Source organism: Haliotis rufescens, unplaced genomic scaffold (assembly GCF_023055435.1).
Source record: "Haliotis rufescens isolate VD_foot unplaced genomic scaffold, xgHalRufe1.0.p SCAF_2, whole genome shotgun sequence".
NCBI classification, from domain to species: Eukaryota; Metazoa; Mollusca; class Gastropoda; order Lepetellida; family Haliotidae; genus Haliotis; species Haliotis rufescens.
This window is the reverse complement of record NW_025963890.1, coordinates 13,513,318-13,534,512: the sequence shown is the minus strand read 5'-3', so window position 1 is coordinate 13,534,512 and position 21,195 is coordinate 13,513,318. Positions and strand designations below refer to the sequence as shown.

At 40.4% G+C, this 21,195-nt stretch overlaps 1 protein-coding gene across 2 annotated transcripts in view; it reads left to right on the top strand.

The window, feature by feature from the left end:
• Positions 1 to 20,674, top strand: part of LOC124113739 (tyrosine-protein kinase Src42A-like) — a 43,696-nt gene extending 23,022 nt beyond the window's left edge. Inside the window, exons 4-9 of one of the 2 annotated variants that reach the window (XR_007222166.1) lie at positions 11,435 to 11,603; positions 13,415 to 13,573; positions 13,956 to 14,134; positions 14,801 to 14,957; positions 15,892 to 18,014; positions 18,126 to 20,674. Coding sequence is in view for 1 of the 2 variants with exons in the window: in XM_046474248.2 (XP_046330204.1) it covers positions 11,435 to 11,603; positions 13,415 to 13,573; positions 13,956 to 14,134; positions 14,801 to 14,957; positions 15,892 to 16,109 (882 nt within the window). In the remaining variant the exon portion in view is untranslated. Of the gene's footprint in view, positions 1 to 11,434; positions 11,604 to 13,414; positions 13,574 to 13,955; positions 14,135 to 14,800; positions 14,958 to 15,891 lie in introns of both variants that reach the window. The other variant, XM_046474248.2, reaches the window with a different exon arrangement.
• Positions 20,675 to 21,195: the final 521 nt, after the last annotated feature.

Here is a 21,195-nt window from a genome sequence, read left to right as displayed (position 1 = left end):
TAGATAACTCCCTGAGCTTGTTCCAGACTTGGGACTGAATATTGGCCTCAGAGCAGGTCTAGATAACCCTGTGAGCTTGCTCCAGACTTGGGACTGAATATTGGCCTCAGAGCAGGTCTAGATAACCCCGTGAGCTTGCTCCAGACTTGGGACTGAATATAGGCCTCGGAGCATGTCTAGATAACTCCCTGAGCTTGTTCCAGACTTGGGACTGAATATTGGCCTCAGAGCAGGTCTAGATACCCCCGTGAGCTTGCTCCAGACTTGGGACTGAATATAGGCCTCGGAGCATGTCTAGATAACTCCCTGAGCTTGTTCCAGACTTGGGACTGAATATTGGCCTCAGAGCAGGTCTAGATAATCCCCTGAGCTTGCTCCAGACTTGGGACTGAATATTGGCCTCAGAGCAGGTCTAGATACCCCCCTGAGCTTGCTCCAGACTTGGGACTGAATATTGGCCTCAGAGCAGGTCTAGAATACCCCCTGCGCTTGTTCCAGACTTGGGACTGAATATTGGCCTCAGAGCAGGTCTAGATGACCCCCTGAGCACACACCAGAATGTGTAAAGAAGTGAGGTTTGAATCTTGGGAGGCATATTTGGTTTACAAGCCCACCAGAATATGTATGTATGTGGATCCAATTTGTGACATTTAGTTGACTTTATGAAGGAATACAGCAATGTCAACATTCATAGGGGGCCAAATTTACTTCCACAACTGCTGAAACATCTGTTTTAAATTGAAATTTTGTAGTATTTCTTTCTCATTGTATAATCTCGTTTTGATGCTGAGAAGATGCAGTGTTTGACAAGGAAAGTATTTGTATTCTTCTGATTAGTCCCAAGAACTTCGGGTTTCAAATCCCATATGAAGACCCCTTTGATCTAATATGGTTGTGGCAAACACTTACATTAAGAGAAATAACATCATGTACCCCAAGTATTCCTTGTAAATGGTGCTTTGAGGAATTTATGTTTGTCTTGTCCAAAGTGGGTCTTACTTGACAAGATTTACTCAAGTCGCTGACTGCATTATGACAAAGGAATCCTTGAGACATGATTCTTACAGTGACCATCATAAGTAGACCTCATCCCCTTCATCATCTGTGTTGTCATAGCATGTACAGTAAACTCTCTCAGCAGGATGTCCTTGCCAGCTTAACTTGCAAGCACTTTGTTTCTGACAAGCAGGCTATTACTTACCTTTGATTAAAAACTGTTGTTTTGTCCTGATCTTTTAGAACGTCATGGCCACAAGGAATTGGGAAATATACTTATTTTTGTGTTGTTTTATGAGGATGATAGGGTAATCAAATAAGTAACGTTAACTTATCCTATGGAAGACTTTGGCTTGAGGATGCAAAATATTCTTTCACCGTGATATATTCACAGCACTATTGCATTGTATAACTCACACATTGTACAAGGGCCCTGCACACACTCATGTTGTCCAGACTCATTTATTTACAGACCACCGTCATATAGCTGGAATATTGCTGAGTGCAGTGTTGAGAAAAAAACAAAAAAGCACTCAAAAACATGTTGTAACTTGTGCAAGGGTACTTCACTCACTCAATCTACCCACTCACACGTTCCTTCACACATTGCACAAGGGCACGTGACTCACACAGATTGTACAAGGGCATGTGACTCACACAGATTGTACAAGGGCATGTGACTCACACAGATTGCACAAGGGCATGTGACACACGGATTGTACTAGGGCACATGACTCACACAGATTGCACAAGGGCACATGACTCACACAGATTGTACAAGGGCATGTGATACAGATTGTACTAGGGCACATGACTCACAAATTGCACAAGGGCATATGACTCACACAGATTGTACTAGGGCACATGATTCACAGATTGCACAAGGGCACATGACTCACACAGATTGTACAAGGGCACATGACTCACACAGATTGTACAAGGGCATGTGATACAGACTGTACAAGGGCACATGACTCACAGATTGCACAAGGGCATGTGACACACAGATTGCACAAGGGCATGTGACTCACACAGATTGCACAAGGGCAGGTGACTCACACTGATTGTACTAGGGCACATTACTCACACAGATTTTACTAGGGCACATGACTCACACAGATTGTACAAGGGCATGTGATACAGATTGCACAAGGGCAGGTGACTCACACAGATTGCACAAGGGCACATGACTCACACAGATTGTACTAGGGCATGTGATACAGATTGTACAAGGGCACATGACTCACACAGATTGCACAAGGACATGTGACTCATGCAGATTGCACAAGGGCATGTGACTCACACAGATTGCACAAGGGCATGTGACTCACAGATTGCACAAGGGCACGTGACTCACACAGATTGCAAAAGGGCATGTGACTCACACAGATTGCACAAGGGCATGTGACACACACAGATTGTACAAGGGCATGTGACTCACACAGATTGCACAAGGGCACATGACTCACGCAGATTGCACAAGGGCACATGACCCACGCAGATTGCACAAGGGCACATGACCCACGCAGATTGCACAAGGGCACATGACCCACGCAGATTGCACAAGGGCACATGACTCTCGCAGATTGCACAAGGGCACATGACTCACACAGATTGTACAAGGGCACACAACACAGATTGTACAAGGACACATGACTCATGCAGATTGTACAAGGGCACACAACACAGATTGTACAAGGGCATGTGATACAGATTGTACAAGGACACATGACTCATGCATATTGTACAAGGGCATGTGACACAGATTGTACAAGGGTACGTGATTCACACAGACTGCACTTCTTTCTCACAGTATCTATCAATAAACACCTGAGATTGACAAGGAGGCAGACCAGGATATGGGATTTATAATTCTGCAACTTGACAAAGGGACTTGGCTCAGATACCTTTAAGCAGCATTTTAAAAGTGGCAGTATCAATGAACACCTTTTAACTTCTTTATTCTCTCAACGTGACATTTCAGTACAGGTGCTAGTAACTGTCACGCAATGGCTCGCATGTCTGATTGACTCCGACACACAGTATCTCTGCAAACCTTTGGTTTTTGCCATAAATTCATTAAAAAATATCACCCAACTTTGCAATTTTCCAAGCAAACTGTCTACTGCGTGCAACACGGCAAGGATAGCTGTTGAGTATAAATGCAAGGCAACTAGTTTGTGGTCCTCCAATCTGAAATGGCTAAGGTCGACTTGACCCCCCCCCCCCCCCCCCCCATCCTGCATCATGTACATGGATGTGTTTCAATGGGTATTAGTGTCAGACAGTGACAGTGTACAAGTGACGTTGCATTAATAAGCTATTGTGCACAAGCCATCACGAAAGATCAGTCCATTTGGGGATTTGCCAGGTTTGCCATAATTCAGCGTGGAGAAAATCAATAGTATGACACTTGGTGTTGGCATCGAAGACGTGATATTTGTAACTTGGGCATTTTAGAAGGGATTGGAGCTTGCAAGAGATTTACTGTTAGGTTTTATTGATTTGCATTGTGTCTCAGCCTGAAGTAAATCATTTATTGATAGTTTAATTCAGAAAAAGAAATAAGCAATAACACTCGTAAATATTAATCTATTTCCTGTGAGACCCTGTTAATCTGATGGTACCGTTTGAATTCCAGGACAGATTGTAAAACTAAAAGAATTCCGGATAAACTAATCATGGTTACTATATTTCACCAATGCATCCTGCTCCAATGATCTCTCTGATCCACCCCCGAACCAACTTTCTACGCCGATCGGAAACTAATCTTTGTAAGCGCTCTCTACTAATACTGAAAATTTACATGACAGCTAATGCACATGAAGCTTATGCAGTGATATAGCTTGAATACTGTTCAAAGTGGGTTTAAACCCAACTCACTCACTCACTCACTCACTCACTCACTCGGGACCATAAAATTATTCTTTTGAGGCCAAATTGCATTATCCCTTCATCCACCTGGTATGTCTGCTACATGACAAATCATAGATCATGTGAAATTTGCATCATGGGAACGACCCTCCATTTCAACAACTTGTCTTTCTTGGTTGAGAAAACCCCTTATTCGTTGGGTCAAGTACTGTAGATCTATACAGCTACCTTACCTACAATGGTTTCTCTTCAATTGCGGTCACCTTAACAGCATATAGAACTATACAAACGCTAATAATAAGAAACACGGTTATCCATCAGAGCAATGATTTGCTTGCCCGAAGTCATGTTCTAAATACATACATACACTTGAGTTTATTATAGCCCCATAGCCGCAGACCAGCCATAATAGTTGTTATTCATGGCTTCATGATTTCCATATGTGATTGATCTTCCTCAAAGCAAATACTTTGCCAGGATTCATTCAATGCATTTCTCTCAGGGCTGGGATATTATATTCACCCCAAGTCTTCAGTCTTCAAGTGGAAATTAGGCATGGGTGAAATCGATTACCCTGTGTGTATTTTAGCCGTGAAGGAGTGAGTCACTGTTGTAAATAATGCAACACGTAACGATGGCCCATAGCATGGGGTGTTGCTGACATTAAGTGTGGATAGTGCCATCGCTTGTTGCGCCACCTGCTGGGTAGTGCATTAATTATTCCCAATAAAACATGGAAATGTTTGATTTATTCTCTAAATATTGGTTAGGTGGTGTTTTTGCCTTTTGCCTTTTGGATTTATGATTTGAATTGATATGTCAATATATTTTGAGAATTTTACGTAGTTGGTGAAAGGGATTTGAGTTGATGTTATGTACTAGTTCATAGTTATGGATCATTTCTCGAAGTATCTAGAACTATATTCACTCGCTCGCTCGCTCGCTTAAACCCACTCACTTACAAGGGCACTCGCTTGCACGAACACACACACACATGCGAACGCACACAGAAACTATCTGTGGTAATCTTCTCCTTTCCTGTAAATAAATGAATGTTTTTCCCATCAGTGCAGGACAGTTACAGAAGTGGCTCACGCTGAATCAATACACAGCTGTAATTAACATTCTATGCACAGGGATGTGATGGTGGGATATGATATAAATGGCAGATCAAGGAAGTTTCTGTCTGGAGTTCTGTTTTATGTCACTAGTTATTTTAATTCTATCATCAGCAAAGAGAGACTTTGTTATCACTGGTGTTGGAAGGAACAGTTATGATCAGATGTTTTGTTGTGCGTTATTTGCTGTGGTGGTATTCTTTTTGAGTGTTTTAAGTGAGAAATGTAATGTAAAATTGTAGTCAAATGTTTGTAATAAATTAACATTATTTATTATTGTATGTTATAAGACATATATTTGCTTGAAATGTTTTGTTTGTTTGTTGTTAAACGCCGCACTCAGCAATATTCCAGCTATATGATGGCAGTCTGTAAATAATCTAGTCTGGAACAGACAATCCAGTGATTGACATCATGAGCATCGATCCACACATTTGGGATACGATGATATGCATCAACCAAGTCAGTGAGCCTGACCACCCAATCCCGTGAGTCGCCTTTTACGACAAGCATAGTCGCCTTTTACGGCAAGCGTGGGTTGCTGAAGCCCTATTCTACCCTGGATCTGCTTGAAATGAAGAAACCAGTTAGGTGACATTGATGCAGTTGATGTAATGTAAGTCTGTTCATGTTTTGAGGAAGTTTTTGTCAAATAGGAAAAAAATGAGTTCTATCATCATAGTCATTTAGAGACTAGAGAACCCCATGTGTGTTCAGTGTTTTTGACTGGAGCACCAAGAATAACTGTTGTGTAGCATGGATGATGAGTCACTGGTGTCATGTTTCTGTGGTAGCAGTGAGAAAATAAATAAACATTTCAACCCTTCAACATTTATAAGTTAATTATCCATTTTGTGCTCAAAGTGTACAGTGTTGACATCATGGACATAATAAATAAAATATTATCAAAAATAAATTAATTTAAATTTGGTTTGAAGGGTTTACTTTGATGTTTTGGCATAAAGCTGCAATGGCCTTGACATACTGAACGTGGAAATTAATGAGCAGATCTTAGGCAAACTTTTTATATCCTCGCTTTGATTCAGCTGTAAAAACCTAGGGGAATGCATCCAAGTACATTTTAATGGGAGGCCTGCACCAAGCTACAATAGTTCTTGCAATCCTCGTCAAATTACTTTCTACTTGACGTCCCGTCATCCGCTGACACTCGACCTGGCAAGTGCTTGTTTAGGGCACTTGCTACTGGTGTCACAAAAACCAGGAAATCACTTAATGATTTCTTCCGAAATGACTGCTAGGGGCTCTGTTGTCAGTGCTTTGAAAAAAATGTAATCATAAAAGCTTTTGCCATTAATGAGACGTCTCTTTTGATTTTGTCAATTATTTTGAAAGTTTCAAAATGAGTGATATTTTGTAAATAATTCAATATTCAACACACATTCTGGAAGTCCATACTTTGAGACAAGAGTGGTTGTAACAGTAGATGAAAACAGTGGAATGCATGCAAGAGTTTTTTTCTGGAGGACTTGTATTGACTTTTAATTCGTTTGTAAAAAGATGTTACTATATGCATATTATCAGAAAATGTCTCACTTTTCCAAGATAAAATAGGTACTGTAATTGAAAAATTAGGGACTTTGCTGAAAATGAAAAATGAAAGTTTTTGTTTCGAAATACTGATTCTGAATTTGCCATTCTATTGCCTGTAAGGTTTACACTAAATCAGAAAAAAATAATAATAAAATAAAAGCAAAAAGTACTGATCACTAACCATGTAACATGTTTTTTGTGGTAAAGTTGATTTTGATAGTGATCGTCAGATTTTACAGTACTTAAAGATTTGGTCCCCCTTGAAGACCCGGGTCAGGTTGGTCTTCAGCAACCCATGCTTGTCGCAAGAGGTGGCTAACAGGATCGGGTGGTCAAGCATGCTTGGTTGATGCTTAGATGAATGCTCATGATGTCAATCACTGGATTGTCTGGTCCAGACTCGATTATTTACTGCCTGGGGTCATACACCTAGTATGTTGCTAAGTGTGGCATGATTGCATCTGAATGATTGGAGGAGTTTGTTTGCTGTTATATTTGGATGAAGCTGATGGATGGACATCACTTGTATTCTGGAGGTGTAAATCAATGATTGAAGTCCTAGTTTGAATAATACAGGCCTTGTCTCAACACAACTGATTGTCATGATATAGCTTCAAGCACATACGCTTGTGAAAGTTAGAAACACATGACTGGTTGTCATAATAGCTTCAAGCTGCAAGCCACCAGTGAAAGTAAGAAGAGCTCAGGGAAAAAAACAATTGAGGGAAACTGCCTTTATGCAACGCACGCTTCTTGAATTGTAAGATTTAAAAATGGAAATGCGTTTTTGCCTATTTGTTGGAGGAAGAGATCCTGGATTAGCTATGAGCCAGCCATCTGCTTGGGTGCTGTATGTTTCTCGGGGAACAACTCAAGATTTTCAAATGCCTTCCATGTTTCACAGATGTGACCTTTGAAAATCGTAACAAAACTAATGGAAAAGAGGGAAGAAAATGTGAAGTTCATTTCAACCTTTAACATGTTTAAACCTGTTAATGATTTATAGACTTTCTTAAGTCTTTAGAGCTTAGGGCAAAAGCCAGAATTTTGGCAGTATTCAAATTTGAATTACATTTGCTCTAACTGACATAATATGATCTCAGTGAGCAACTGGTAGAAATTGTCAATGTTAGGATAGACTAGAAACCTCATTGCCAATGTGGGGGCACGGGTGGCCCAGTCGTCTAAGGCCCCGCGATTCGCTGTGCAGAGTTGCGTCCCTTGGGCACGCCAGAAACCTATGATTGTGGGTTCGAATCCTGGTTCGCCCCGATTATGTTTCTAGGTTTGTCAGCACCATACCTGTGCTCGTGGGTTTCACCAAAGTGGTAAACGTCTAAGACCTGCATCACTTCGGGCTTTCCTACCACATTAAGCTGACATGCCGCGATATAACTGGAATACTGTTAAAAGCAGTGTTAAACCCAACTCACTCACTCACTCACTCACTCACTCACTCATTGCCAATGTCAGTAAAACATTCTTGTATGCCGACATTTTATTTTCTGCCTGGAAACTTGAAGCACAATCACTGAGTGACCCTTCTGTTTCTCTGTTCCTTTGGTTTAATGTTAATACATGCACCATGCCCATTGCCCATGCTAAGTTTTCAAACAACATTGCCTGAGGGCCTATTGCTTGTGTTAGTTCGGACATGATAGTTTATTGTATATTCATTATTAATGCAGAAACGAGATTGAGATGGCCCCCACGAGGCCACATGTTTGACAGAGATGGTTGCACACTTGAATAGTTCCATCAGCCCAGCTGGAAGTGCCAGAGTTTAATGTGAGCGATGTTCAGCGGTGATACATTGCAGTCTACACCAACTCTACACAACATCTTGGTGTCATCAGTGCATATTGAATTACACTCGCACTCCCTGGTGTCAAGAACCACGGTCCTGTAGGATAAACTTTGCCTTGGTTACACTTTAATTAAAGAGAAATCCGGTTTTCTCTAATGATTTGGAGATTGTTTTTTGGTCCTTCCTTTTCTCCCTTCATGTGTCTGCATGGGGTGCAGTTTGCTCAGTCATCTAAGGTGCTGCAATTCGCTGCGCAGAGTGCATCCCTCAGGCTTTAAGATGGCTGTAGGGTCAAATCACAATTCGCCCTGATTGTTTCTTGGTTTATCAGCACCATACCTGTGCTCGTAGGTTTGACCAAAGTGGAAAATGCAGAGATCGGCATCACTTCATGCCTTCCCCCCATGCAGGGATATAACCGAAATCCTTTTCAAAGAGGCATTAAACAAAACTAACTAACTCACTCACTCACTCAGCAGAAATGTATTTTGTAGGTTGTCTTCATGTGTTGGTTAATGTCAAAACCACCTAACAGTGTTATGCATTTACAGTGCTCAGATGATAAATTATATGTTTATTGGTTTTGGTTGATTTTGTTCTATTCTTACGATGTTGGTGGTTGAAAAACATTTATAACTGAATTTATGCCCTTTGACAGCACACATGAGGCACATGAATATTGCCATTTTCCTGCCTTGATGACTGCACAAACAGATATGTCATTCCAAAGGGCTTTAACTCTTATTGGTCTACATCACTTCAAACTTTGTTGTAAACATTTCGCTATGTATTTCAACTATGTATTATTTCAGTGGATCCGTAAACCAAAAACATTATTGTCGCCTCTTGGAGACAGAAGTAAGCTTTAGGGGGTGGTCATGAAAAACAAGACATTGACTTTAATTGCTGTTGTCAGCACAATCATTGTAAGCAATTACATAGTTGTAGCAGAGTAGGACAGTTTGACCTTTATCTGAATCAGGCTTGTTTGACAGTAATGTTGGTGGATGATGAAGAGATGAATCATCATGAATAATAAAGCATCGAGCTGTATTAACTGGATGGGTTATAACAGTCATATTGCTCTGAAAATAGATTGTGAGATGGATGTACTACTGTACCAGTATAGCCAATATGAGTCAACCTGGTCAATGATGTCTGTGAGAACATTGTTTATTAAAAAAATGAAAAATATTTGTTGATGGGTATGATTCATTTTCTGAGTAGATTTACATGTTGATGGTGGAACTTGTAATGTTTGTAAAATGCATTACTGTGTGTCTAATTAATTGTTGATTAATAAAACAGCTGGTATGGCTATTATCTATCTGGAATGTTTCCTGTATGGTTAAATTAAGGCATAATTCCCAAGACAGTTTTAAGAACCGGAGCTTTGGAAAATAAATCTTGATAAAAAAAAGTTGGCCTGTGCTGATAACCACAAGCCTTGGCATCAGTCCAGCAGTTTCCCCAATGGGGATTCTTGGTTAGAATTGGTCCCCAACAACCTACGCTGGTCGTAAGAGGCATCCAAATGAATCGGGTGGCCAGGCTTCGTTGATTGTGTGTCCTCGTACCCTGACAGTGTGGCTCTTAGCTCAAAATATCAATCACTGGATTGTCTGGTCCTGACATCAGTATTCACAGGCCACCGTTATGTATCTTGATTATTGCAGAGGTTAACAATAAGCGAACACTAAGGGAGGGTTTAATTAGACCCGAGAACCAGGTTCGATTCCCCAAGTGGGTAGGTACACTGGATGAGCCCATTCCTGGGGTCCTAGGCTGACTGGTGTAAAACTGCTTTCTACCACTCCTGTGCAAACTCGAGCTGAGTGTCCCTGTTTATTATGTCAGTTGTGGAGGACACAATCTGTGTGAACAGAAACTGAACATATGGTCTTGGTTGTCTGTCACACTCTGTTTACCACTCTCCTGTTGAGCTTGAAGAAAGGATGGTTGTCTCTGAACCATGTGAAATTCTTGGGCAATTTGTTGTAGTAAAGACTGAGTACACAATTTCATAAAATTCCCCAACCAGCAGTTGAAATTAACAGCTTTAGCCCACTAGTCCTGATGATAACATATAGCAAAACCTTCAAAAAGGGCAAGTTTCTACGAGCCCTTATACTACCTTAACTATTGGGCAGTTTGGCAAGGACTATAGGACTAGTGCCAATTTCTAACGCTGCCAACAATATGCATGATCCCACTTATTTTGTTCAGTATATATTGTATTCTAGCTTCATTCTTATAAGACACTCTGCACAGATTGACAAGGTCGGTATTGCGAAAATGCTCCTAATTCAGTAACATGAGCTGAAACAGTTCACTGATAATTTAGCATGATTAGTGTACTGCAATATCAAACCAATAGTATGGTATGTGATGTGTGTCATTGTGTATTGATACATATTGTTTTGTGAATTGTTTTAGACCTTAACACTAAAATCACTGTTACAGATTACTTAATTTTATTTGATGTGACCCGTGAAGATCTGGGGTAGAATAGGTCTTCAGCAATCCATGCTTGTCGGATAGATGTTCATGATATTAATCACTGGATTGTCTGGTCTAAGCTCCATTATTTACAGACCACCGTCTCATAGCTGGAATATTCCTGAGTGCGGCATTTTACAACAACCCAACCAACCAATTATTTGATGTTGTCATAAAATACCAAAATTTGACATCTAAGAAATGATTATGAACGTAGAAGGGCTTTTTCCTTTAAAGTAATTACCTAATTATATAAGAAATAAAGCATGCATGTTGTATCATAGTTTGCTGTTTAACACCACACTCAGCAATATTCTAGCTATGTGACATCAGTCTGTAAATGTAAATCCAGTCTGGACCAAACAATCCAGTGTTTGACATCACACGCATCAATGCATACAATCCGGATTCGATGACATGCATCAACCAAATCAGCTAGCCTGACCACCCGATCCTCTTGGTTGCCTTTTAAGGCAAGCATTGTTTGCTGAAGACCTATTCTAACCCGGCTCTTCTCAGGTTGTCGTATGATAACCTGGTAAGTTGAATGTAGTGTTTGAGCCCTAGTGACTTTGTCCTTGTGTTGCAGGTGGAGAAGCCCCAGACTGTTGGTCTGTCCTACAACACCAAGGACCAGTGGGAGATCCCCAAGAATTCCCTGAAACTCATCCGCAAGATCGGCCACGGCCAGTTTGGTGAGGTGTGGGAAGGCTTGTGGAACAACACCACTCCTGTCGCCATCAAGACTCTCAAACCAGGTGGGTAGCATTCACAGACACAGTGGACAGTAGCCAAAAATTAGTCAAGTAGTTGTTTTTGTTGCAGACAATTCACCAGATGAATAAATTATGTTTTTATGTACATCAAAATGATTTGCACGCTTCAAGAAGAAGAGGGGGGTGGGATGGGGTGGGGGTGGTAACCTGGTTGTTAAAGCTTTCCTCATCACGCGGAAGACCAAGGTACAACGCGGGAAGAACATATCTGGTTTCCCCCGCCGTGATATCGCTGGAATATTGCTAAAAGGGGTGTAAAACCTCCGCTCGCTCACTCACTCACTCACTCAAGAGGGATAGTTGGGGTGCCCCTCAACACACATACACCCTCGGGATCTGTGTATGGGCAGACGGCATTGTGCCTCTGGTGTAGTAAATCATTGAAACTTTGAGACTTGTATTCGTTGACTCCCCACATACTGTTATTCAGTGCAGTACTCAGTGATCATCACGATTTGTTATGAAGAAACAGTAGTTCTCATTTCTGATTTGCTTCTACTCCTAGACCCACCCTATCAAATAACACATTACTTATTGTGTAATATTCTTGCTGAAACACAATGGTAACTTGGCAGCATGAAAACAAATGTCCCTTCAGCCCTAACTAGATGTTCAGAAATATCAAGATCAGTTTCAATCATACCACTGGTTTAATGAAGTGATAATAAAAGGATGTTAGTGCTAGTACTCTGGCTGTGTATTGGCAAACAAATTGTATTGCAATATTTCATGACCTATTGCAATATGTATTGCCATATATTGTGAGATAACATGTTTGACAGTGATTGACACTCTTTGACACTATTTGTACAAGCATACTAAAATAAATATTATGCCACAATGTTAGCAAAGTCAGTTGCCGCCATTTTGTAGACATACAGGGGAGATAATGCAAGAGAAAACTCAATGTTTCTGCTTTTTTGTCAATCAGTTGTTAATGAATTTCTGTTTAGATTTTATGCAACGATACAAATAATAACAGAACTTGTTATATTATTATATATTTTACTCAATATACACAAAAAAAAGAAGATAAATTTTGCAATATGTATCAGTTGAAAAGCGAATTGCAGTATACCGGTTAACTGGTAATACCCTGCACCCTGAAGTGCTACCACTGTTACGAAAATGTTAATGCTAAGATTATTTAAAACTCATGGATTATTTGGTCTATTTTTTTTATCACAGGAAGTCACATCTAACATGTTGTCTTGCTCCCTCCCTATGGTACATTCATACCAGGAAACACTTGTCTCTGAGATACATAACACCTCGCTCCATGCCTCAGTCCATGCAGTGCTAGGTGTGCCTATATCGTCCCTGGAGCAGTCATGTTACCTGGTGCATAGTGCAGGCAGATCACCTGGCTTTCATACCACACGTGTGTGAAGACCTTTTGTGTTGCCAGCTTGCCATTTGCCTATGATACAGTCTGCAGCCTAATAGACTTGCCCACATTTAGTAATATTCTGTTCGGTCTAGTAATCCCATCTAATAAAAAAAACATATGTTCTGAACAATCTCTGAAACTGATGACTAGAGTTGAATTTGGCAAGTAGACATCTTTTTGCCCAACTGGTTTTATTACAATCATAGTATAACAGTCAACACACACATTATTCATTAAGTGAAAATTTGCATTAGTCCTATCGTCCTTGCCAAACTGTGCAATAATTAATGTATCATAAGGATTAGTAGAAATGTAATAAGGGCTTTTCTATATGTTCTCATTATAAGGCCTCATGGACTAAACATGTTAGTTTCTATTGCTGATTATCCATCTTGTGTCCCAGGCACCATGGACCCCAAGGACTTCCTGGCTGAGGCCCAGATCATGAAGAAGCTGAGACACTCCAAGCTGATCCAGCTGTATGCCGTCTGCACTCAAGATGAGCCCATCTACATCGTCACCGAGCTCATGAAGAATGGCAGCCTGCTTGAATACTTGCAGGGTAGGTGCCACCTGACCAGTGTTCAAAATAAGTGTTGGCCCGTGGCACACAGATCTTGTGTCAGGCCCATAGTTTCAAATGTGTGGGGGTCCTTATGGCCAGCAGTAAATTTACATGTTGATTTATTTGTGACAAGAAGCTGCAGTTTTTCAAAAGAGGGCCTGAAGAGTTTAGTCAGGGTCTGCAGCTTCTAAAGTCTGTGGACCCTGATGGCAGCCTGGAAATGTTTAACTTCCAAATGCTAGTTGGAACCTGCTTAACCTATATTCTGCCATGATATTCCAGACTTGCTTGATTCTGATTGGTTTAGCTGAGAGTGGCATTAAACAACAGACATACAAGTGATATTGGCACTTTTATGATAATGTTGCTGTGTTTTCAGGCAAGGGCCGAGTGCTGAAGCTGCCCCAGCTGATTGATATTGCTGCCCAGATTGCTTGTGGCATGGCCTACCTTGAATCACAGAACTACATCCATAGGGACCTGGCAGCCAGGAACATCCTTGTTGGAGACTGCAACAACGTCAAGATTGCTGACTTTGGTCTGGCCCGAGTTATCAAGGTAAGTCAAGTACCACATGCCATTCTGTAGCTATCAGAGATTCATCAGATTGCATTAATTATTGAAAATACTTAATTTCCAACCTTCCCAAGATGGAGGTTGCTGCATCATATGTGAATGTCAGTGCTCTTGTATGTGAAGATGTGACAGGAAAGATAAAATGTTTGTATTGCAGATAACGTTTACCGATTTAAAGATTTAAGTCGGGGGACGGATTCCCAGTGGTCCCAGGTACACTCAGTATGCTGACCACTGTGTCTTTTAGCTTCAACAGTTTGCAATATTTGCCCTGACTATGATTTTTGGTTTGTGAGCACCATACCCATGCTTGTCTCACGAAAACTGTAATTGGACATTCATTTTTCGAGGCTTCCTTTATCATTCAGACCTGAAATACCATTAAAAGTGACATTAAAACACACATTTCTTTCCCTCATGTCATCAGTTTTTTTTAACTTTGATTATTGAACGGTGTAAGCTGGGTTTGTCTGAGATTGCAACAGTTGTTTTATAACAAGTCAGCAATATTTCAGTCCTGCAGCAACTCTGTATTAAAGTTCTTGGAGAAAACTATACATGGAACAAAGATAGAGAATGACATTGAGTGTGTGAAGTGAAGTGATGCCAGTAGTCCTATGATAACATGCCCATTGCACGTGTCCCCAGGAGGATGAGTACGAGGCTAGAGTTGGAGCCCGCTTCCCCATCAAGTGGACGGCACCCGAGGCCGCCAACTACAACAGGTTCACCATCAAGTCCGACGTCTGGTCCTTCGGCATCCTGCTCACCGAGATCGTCACTTATGGACGGGTGCCTTATCCAGGTATGACAATGTGCATTATTGATAATTAGGCACTGGGACTTCATTTTTTTTTTAAGACACTCTATTTTGTTTCCAATTCAAAACAAAATACTTCATAATATTTAGAAAACAATCTGGTTTAAAAGTATGTCAATGGCTGCTTGCATGCTGGAAATGATTGTACATGCTTCCAGAGACTTGTCTAGGTTCTTGTTTTCTCTTATTCATACAAATAATGTGCCACTCTAAGAATATTAATCACAAGGACTAAATTTTCATAGATACCAGTGGTGGAGAATGTCATTATTTAGCCTTGTGCCATCCGCTATGAACGTGAGCGCTTCTTGTTTGGGGGTCTATTTATAGTGTTGCATGTACCCAATCAATACATTCTATTCATATTATCAGAAGTTACTGAAGTTGAAATAGAAACTAAGCGATAAAATTAACAACTGGGTATTGTGATTTAGGGAAGCTTGCAGCTGTGTAAAGAGTCGTTTTGAAACCCCAGATCCTATTTCTCACTAGGGGACAATGTGTGAAGCCAAAGCTTATTGTCCCTTGCCATGATCTTGAAAGAATATTGCTTAAAGCAGCCTGAATGTTATCACTCTGCCTTTGTCAGATGTCAGAAATGAAGCAATAATAATAAAGGGCCACTTGCCTCGAGCAAACTGGCAGTCGTAGCAAATTTGATTCAAGTTGTCACACGTTGATCTACAAAGTCAAAGATTATGATGTACATCGATCTAACAGCTAATGAGACAAATGTCACACAGGCAATGCTAGAACATCAATGCCTAGACTGAACATGGGCAAGTCTGGGTTAGAATTCGTCTTCAGCAAACCATGCTTGCCTTTAAAAGCAATATGCTTGTCGTAAGAGGCAAGGTTGTGTGTAAATTTAACAATCTCTACTTGAGCATTTTTGCTGATTGTGTTGTGTATATTTCAGGAATGACAAACGCCGAGGTTCTGCACCAGGTGGAACATGGCTACCGCATGCCCTGTCCACCCGGATGCCCCAAGACATTGTACGATATCATGCTGGAGTGCTGGAGGAAGGACGAGCTGGAGCGACCCACTTTCGAAACACTGCAGTGGAAACTGGAGGAGTTCTTCCCCCTGTCAGTCGACCCCTCCGAGTACAAGGAGGCATCGTATGTGCGATAAGAACACAGATCGTATGGACCAAACTTAATCTCAAATCCGCTCAAATTTGTATGAGGCTTGACAGGACAATGCGTTGTGGGATATATTCAGTGTGTCGGAGTTGATTATAGTTACAGCTTGTGATGTCAAACTACGGTGAGCAGTGCTGTAAGAAGCTGAAACGTTGGTGTTTTAAGTGTGGATCTGGACACAAAGATGGTGTAAGGTGTAGTGATATTGTCTGTGAATCAGTACAGTGACGAGACATTGTTGATTTTCAATGGTGCTGAAGGAGACGATTGTACAATCAGTACTATGTGCCATTATTGACACCCACACTTGCATTGCAGCGGTTTCTCATTGCGATTCACATTGCAGTGGTTTCACCTTGCAATAGACATTGCAGCGGTTTCACCTTGCGATACACATTGCAGCGGTTTCACATCGCGATACACATTGCAGCGGTTTCACCTTGCGAATCACATTGCAATGGTTTCACGTGACGATTCACATTGCAGCGGTTTCACATTGCGATTCACATTGCAGTGGTTTCCTACTGAACAATTGCAGAGAGAACTGTTTTTAACTTGTTGTGACTTTGTGTCGTTTTGTCTTTTTAATTGAAATTTCTAGAACAAATCAGTAGTTATCACTTATCGGAGACATACTGTGTGTGCTTTTAGTACTTAAGTGCTTTTACATGACTAGCGAACAGTTGTTGACCCCGTGTCTGATATAGATCAATCACCTCTATGTCTCTTCCGTCATGTGACCTATCATGTGACTTTGTCCGGTCTTTCATGTTGTCCTGAGTGATAGTGATAATGGGAAATGCTGGAAAATGAGGGGGCATCTCAAATTTCAGACATTATACTTATTCAAAGTATCTTAAAGATAATGTATTTAGTTTATTTTAATATTAGATAACTAGTGTAAAGATATTCTACAAAAGATATTTTTGGTGAGGATATAAATTGCTCTAGTTATATTTACCGTTCTAATATGATAGTCTGAATTTGACATGACCCCTCTATTGCTTGTACATAGAGTTGTAAGTTATAGCCCTTTCACATTGTTGTATTGCACATGATGCATGCAAAATGCTGCTCCATTTTACCACAGCCTAGAATTTTCTCCTCAGAATTTGTGCTTCCTGGATATATAACCAGAAAATTATTCCAGAAATTGGCAAATATTGCTGAGAGAATTGTAGTCATAATCATGATAAACACAAACATAATATTTCTATTTTCACTTCTGTCTGCACTATTTTTCTACCATAAAAACTTTAACTCTACTTATGCATATATATGTCACCTTGGCATTGTTCTCAAATCTTGTCTACAAAACATTTGATTTACTTTTGATCCAGGTTAAAGCTTTTTTAACATTAAGATCATGTTTTGTCGCCTTGATACTCTAGAATATTCTTCAGAATGAAATTCTAATATTGATAAAAAAAGAAATTCGCACAAGTAAAATCTCAAGAACATTCCACTTCGAACCTATGCCATGAAATGTCTCAGTAGGACGAATCTTTTCCTATTCTAACAGTTGTATTCCTAAATGTATGGAAGCTCTATCAGGGAATATACTCCAATAGAGCCCACATATGCAATAGTGGTCAGAATTTGTGTTCTGCCTTGATAATTGCAACAGGGTAACGACATAGCCACGGAAGTGACATTTTGTACTGACTTTCTACTTCTGACATGTCTCTGTAGGTTTCTGTTTCCACTTGCTGTGTATGTCTCTTTGATGTCCCAACTACAACGTTACTGGCAAATTGTGATGTACTTCCTAGTCAATCACCTGCTCACTGATCAACCCGGAGTTCTATTGACAAAATCTACTTCTCGTATCGTACCACTAAGACAGTTCATGCCAGGTGACCTGCATGCTGAGCAAACACTTACCTGAGCTGAGGTGTGTCTCATACTGAATGGGCCTTTCCTTGAATAAGGTGTGTCTTATACTGAATGAGCCTTTCCTTGAATAAGGTGTATCTCATACTGAATGGGCCTTTCCTTGAATAAGGTGTGTCTCATACTGAATGGGCCTTTCCTTGAATAAGGTGTGTCTCATACTGAATGAGCCTTTCCTTGAATAAGGTGCATCTCATACTGAATGAGCCTTTCCTTGAAAAAGGTGTGTCTCATACTGAATGAGCCTTTCCTTGAATAAGGTGTATCTCATACTGAATGGGCCTTTCCTTGAATAAGGTGTGTCTTATACTGAATGAGCCTTTCCTTGAATAAGGTGTATCTCATACTGAATGGGCCTTTCCTTGAATAAGGTGTGTCTCATACTGAATGGGCCTTTCCTTGAATAAGGTGTGTCTCATACTGAATGAGCCTTTCCTTGAATAAGGTGCATCTCATACTGAATGAGCCTTTCCTTGAAAAAGGTGTGTCTCATACTGAATGAGCCTTTCCTTAAATAAGGTGCATTTCATACTGAATGAGCCTTTCCTTGAATAAGGTGTGTCTTATACTGAATGAGCCTTTCCTTGAATAAGGTGTGTCTCATACTGAATGGGCCTTTCCTTGAATAAGGTGTGTCTCATACTGAATGGGCCTTTCCTTGAATAAGGTGTGTCTCATACTGAATGAGCCTTTCCTTGAATAAGGTGCATCTCATACTGAATGGGCCTTTCCTTGAAAAAGGTGTGTCTCATACTGAATGAGCCTTTCCTTGAATAGGGTGTGTCTTATACTGAATGAGCCTTTCCTTGAATAAGGTGCGTCTCATACCGAAAGAGACTTTATTGAGCTCAGGAATGTCTTGTATTGAAGAGATACATTCCTGAGCTGAGACGTGTGACGTCCAATACCAAAAAAGAACTTTCTGACATGAGACGTGTCCTTAGTTTTTCTGTACAAAATAAATTAATGTTCCAATGGAATTAAAATTAATTACTTGTTCAGGTTTGAATAATGATACATAAGATCCTAATTATTCTAATACACAACCAGATTGAAGGATAGGTTTCCAAGAGAAGTGGACATTAGCTTCAGCTTGAGTTGTATGATGAGGATTTGTTCAAGTCAAACGTGCAAAATAACTTTGTGGTAGTCAGACTGCATTGACCACATGTACAGTCCACATGACACTGGTAATGTAGATATATAAGGCAGGATAACCAACAAGAATCTGCAATGCTGGGTTTCTCTATACTCCGCCATCACACAGTTTAGGGAAGAATTGCACACAGCACATCTTCATGGCCCAAAGTGATGACTGTGCTACAAGATTTACCTCCCTTTGTCTGTTCAGACTTATAATTTCACACCCAAGTTTAAGGAACATATTACGGTAATAATCTACTATGGATCAGTACAGACATACAAATTGTCACTGATTAGGTCACCAGTCTATACTCTCTGTGACACATAAGTTGGGCCAACTGTTTTCTGAAGTCCCTTAAATGATGTTTATATATAGGGATCAGTGCTATTAGTGTGACTGAACATGTGTTTGAGTCTTGTCAAGAATATTTTTGGGTTCTTATTAAACAAAATTGTTTGACATACTTGGCTTGAATTATCTGCACTGGTTCAGTGGTAGATGAGGTAAGTTAATTCAAGTTTTCATGGGTCTCGACAAGTCGTGTTTAGAATTTTATTTTAGATTTTGTTGACATTGTTTTATTGTTATCTTTACTGTTCGAGGGTGAGATAATAGATTGTGACTTCATTGTATTGCCACATGATTCCTTTTTACACTTTTGATATTGATTTCAAAATAATAAATGTTAAATAATATGAATGCCATCTCATGATCTATTGAATCAACTTTCTATATGCTAACGGTCTTCTTTCAAACTTCTGTATTCATAAACTATAGATTTCTTGCACATTACGCTCTCCATGAGTTCTTTATTTGTAACAGTAATACTTATAAATAACCAGTTAACATGAATTTCTCTAAAATGGCACCACTGTCTCTTTAGATGGCATTATTGCATTAAAAAGTGCTTTAAAGGCACACTGATGTTTAATCAAGCTATAAAACTAAATGAACGTTAATTCATGCTGTCCAGTGCTGGAATTAAATGGTATTTTTGCATGTTCCCCATTCCGTTGATAGTATCATCGTCTCGTCCAAGTTGGTATGGTGTGAGGTAAAGAGAGGGATAAAAGAGTTTGTAATTTTCTATGATGTAAATAACTGCAGTATAATCTTGTCATATATAAATCCATTTAAGCTTCAACAACCTACTAACAAAGAGAGTGGATGTGATGATTTGTTCAACCATGTATTACAACCAACTACGTTAAACTATTGTCCTGGCAAAGAGGGACCGAAATGTATGGGTGATATCTGCAGTAAGTTGGAACAAATCGTGACTGGCTCTGAGAGACACCAGTGTGCTGGGTGCTATGCCCACCATGTATAGTTGTCTGTTTGTTACTGTGTTGATGTAGACGTCCTACTGCGGAACCAAGTGCAATCTCTGATCAGGTACACTGCTGCTGTTGCTGCCGTAGCCACCGAAGCTTACTGTGGTACGTCAGCCAGCTCTTGTACAGCTTGCTCCTATAGCAAGGTCAGTCTCTTTTTATGTAATAAAATGGCATTATGAACTACTTGAGTTGTGTGTTCTGTCAGACCTGTTGCATCAATAGTGAGTGAGTTGGGTTTAACGTCGCTTTCAACAGTATTCCAGTTATATCACGGCGTGTCAGCTTAATGTGGGAGGAAAGCTCAAGGTGATGCAGGTATGGTGCTGACAAACCTAGAAACATAATCGGGGCGAACCAGGATTAGAACCCACAATCATAGGTTTCTGGCGTGTCCAAGGGATGCAACTCTGCACAGCCAATTGCGGCGCCTTAAGACGACTGGGCCACCTGTGCCCCCGCTGCATCAATAGGTTTATGTTGCGTTTGAAATTATTGCACCTACATAGCGACTCTTCTCTGTCTGCTTGTAATAGCCCAGACTAATTCAAGTGTTATCAGACTCAGACACAGCATACGGACATCAAGCTGACCAGCCCCTTAATGCTAAGCGCCAGGCAGGGTAACAACAAGTGCCATCTTTTAACTTCTTTTGGTATGATGCGCCCAGGGATCGAACCCTCGACCTTCACTAGGCCACGGAG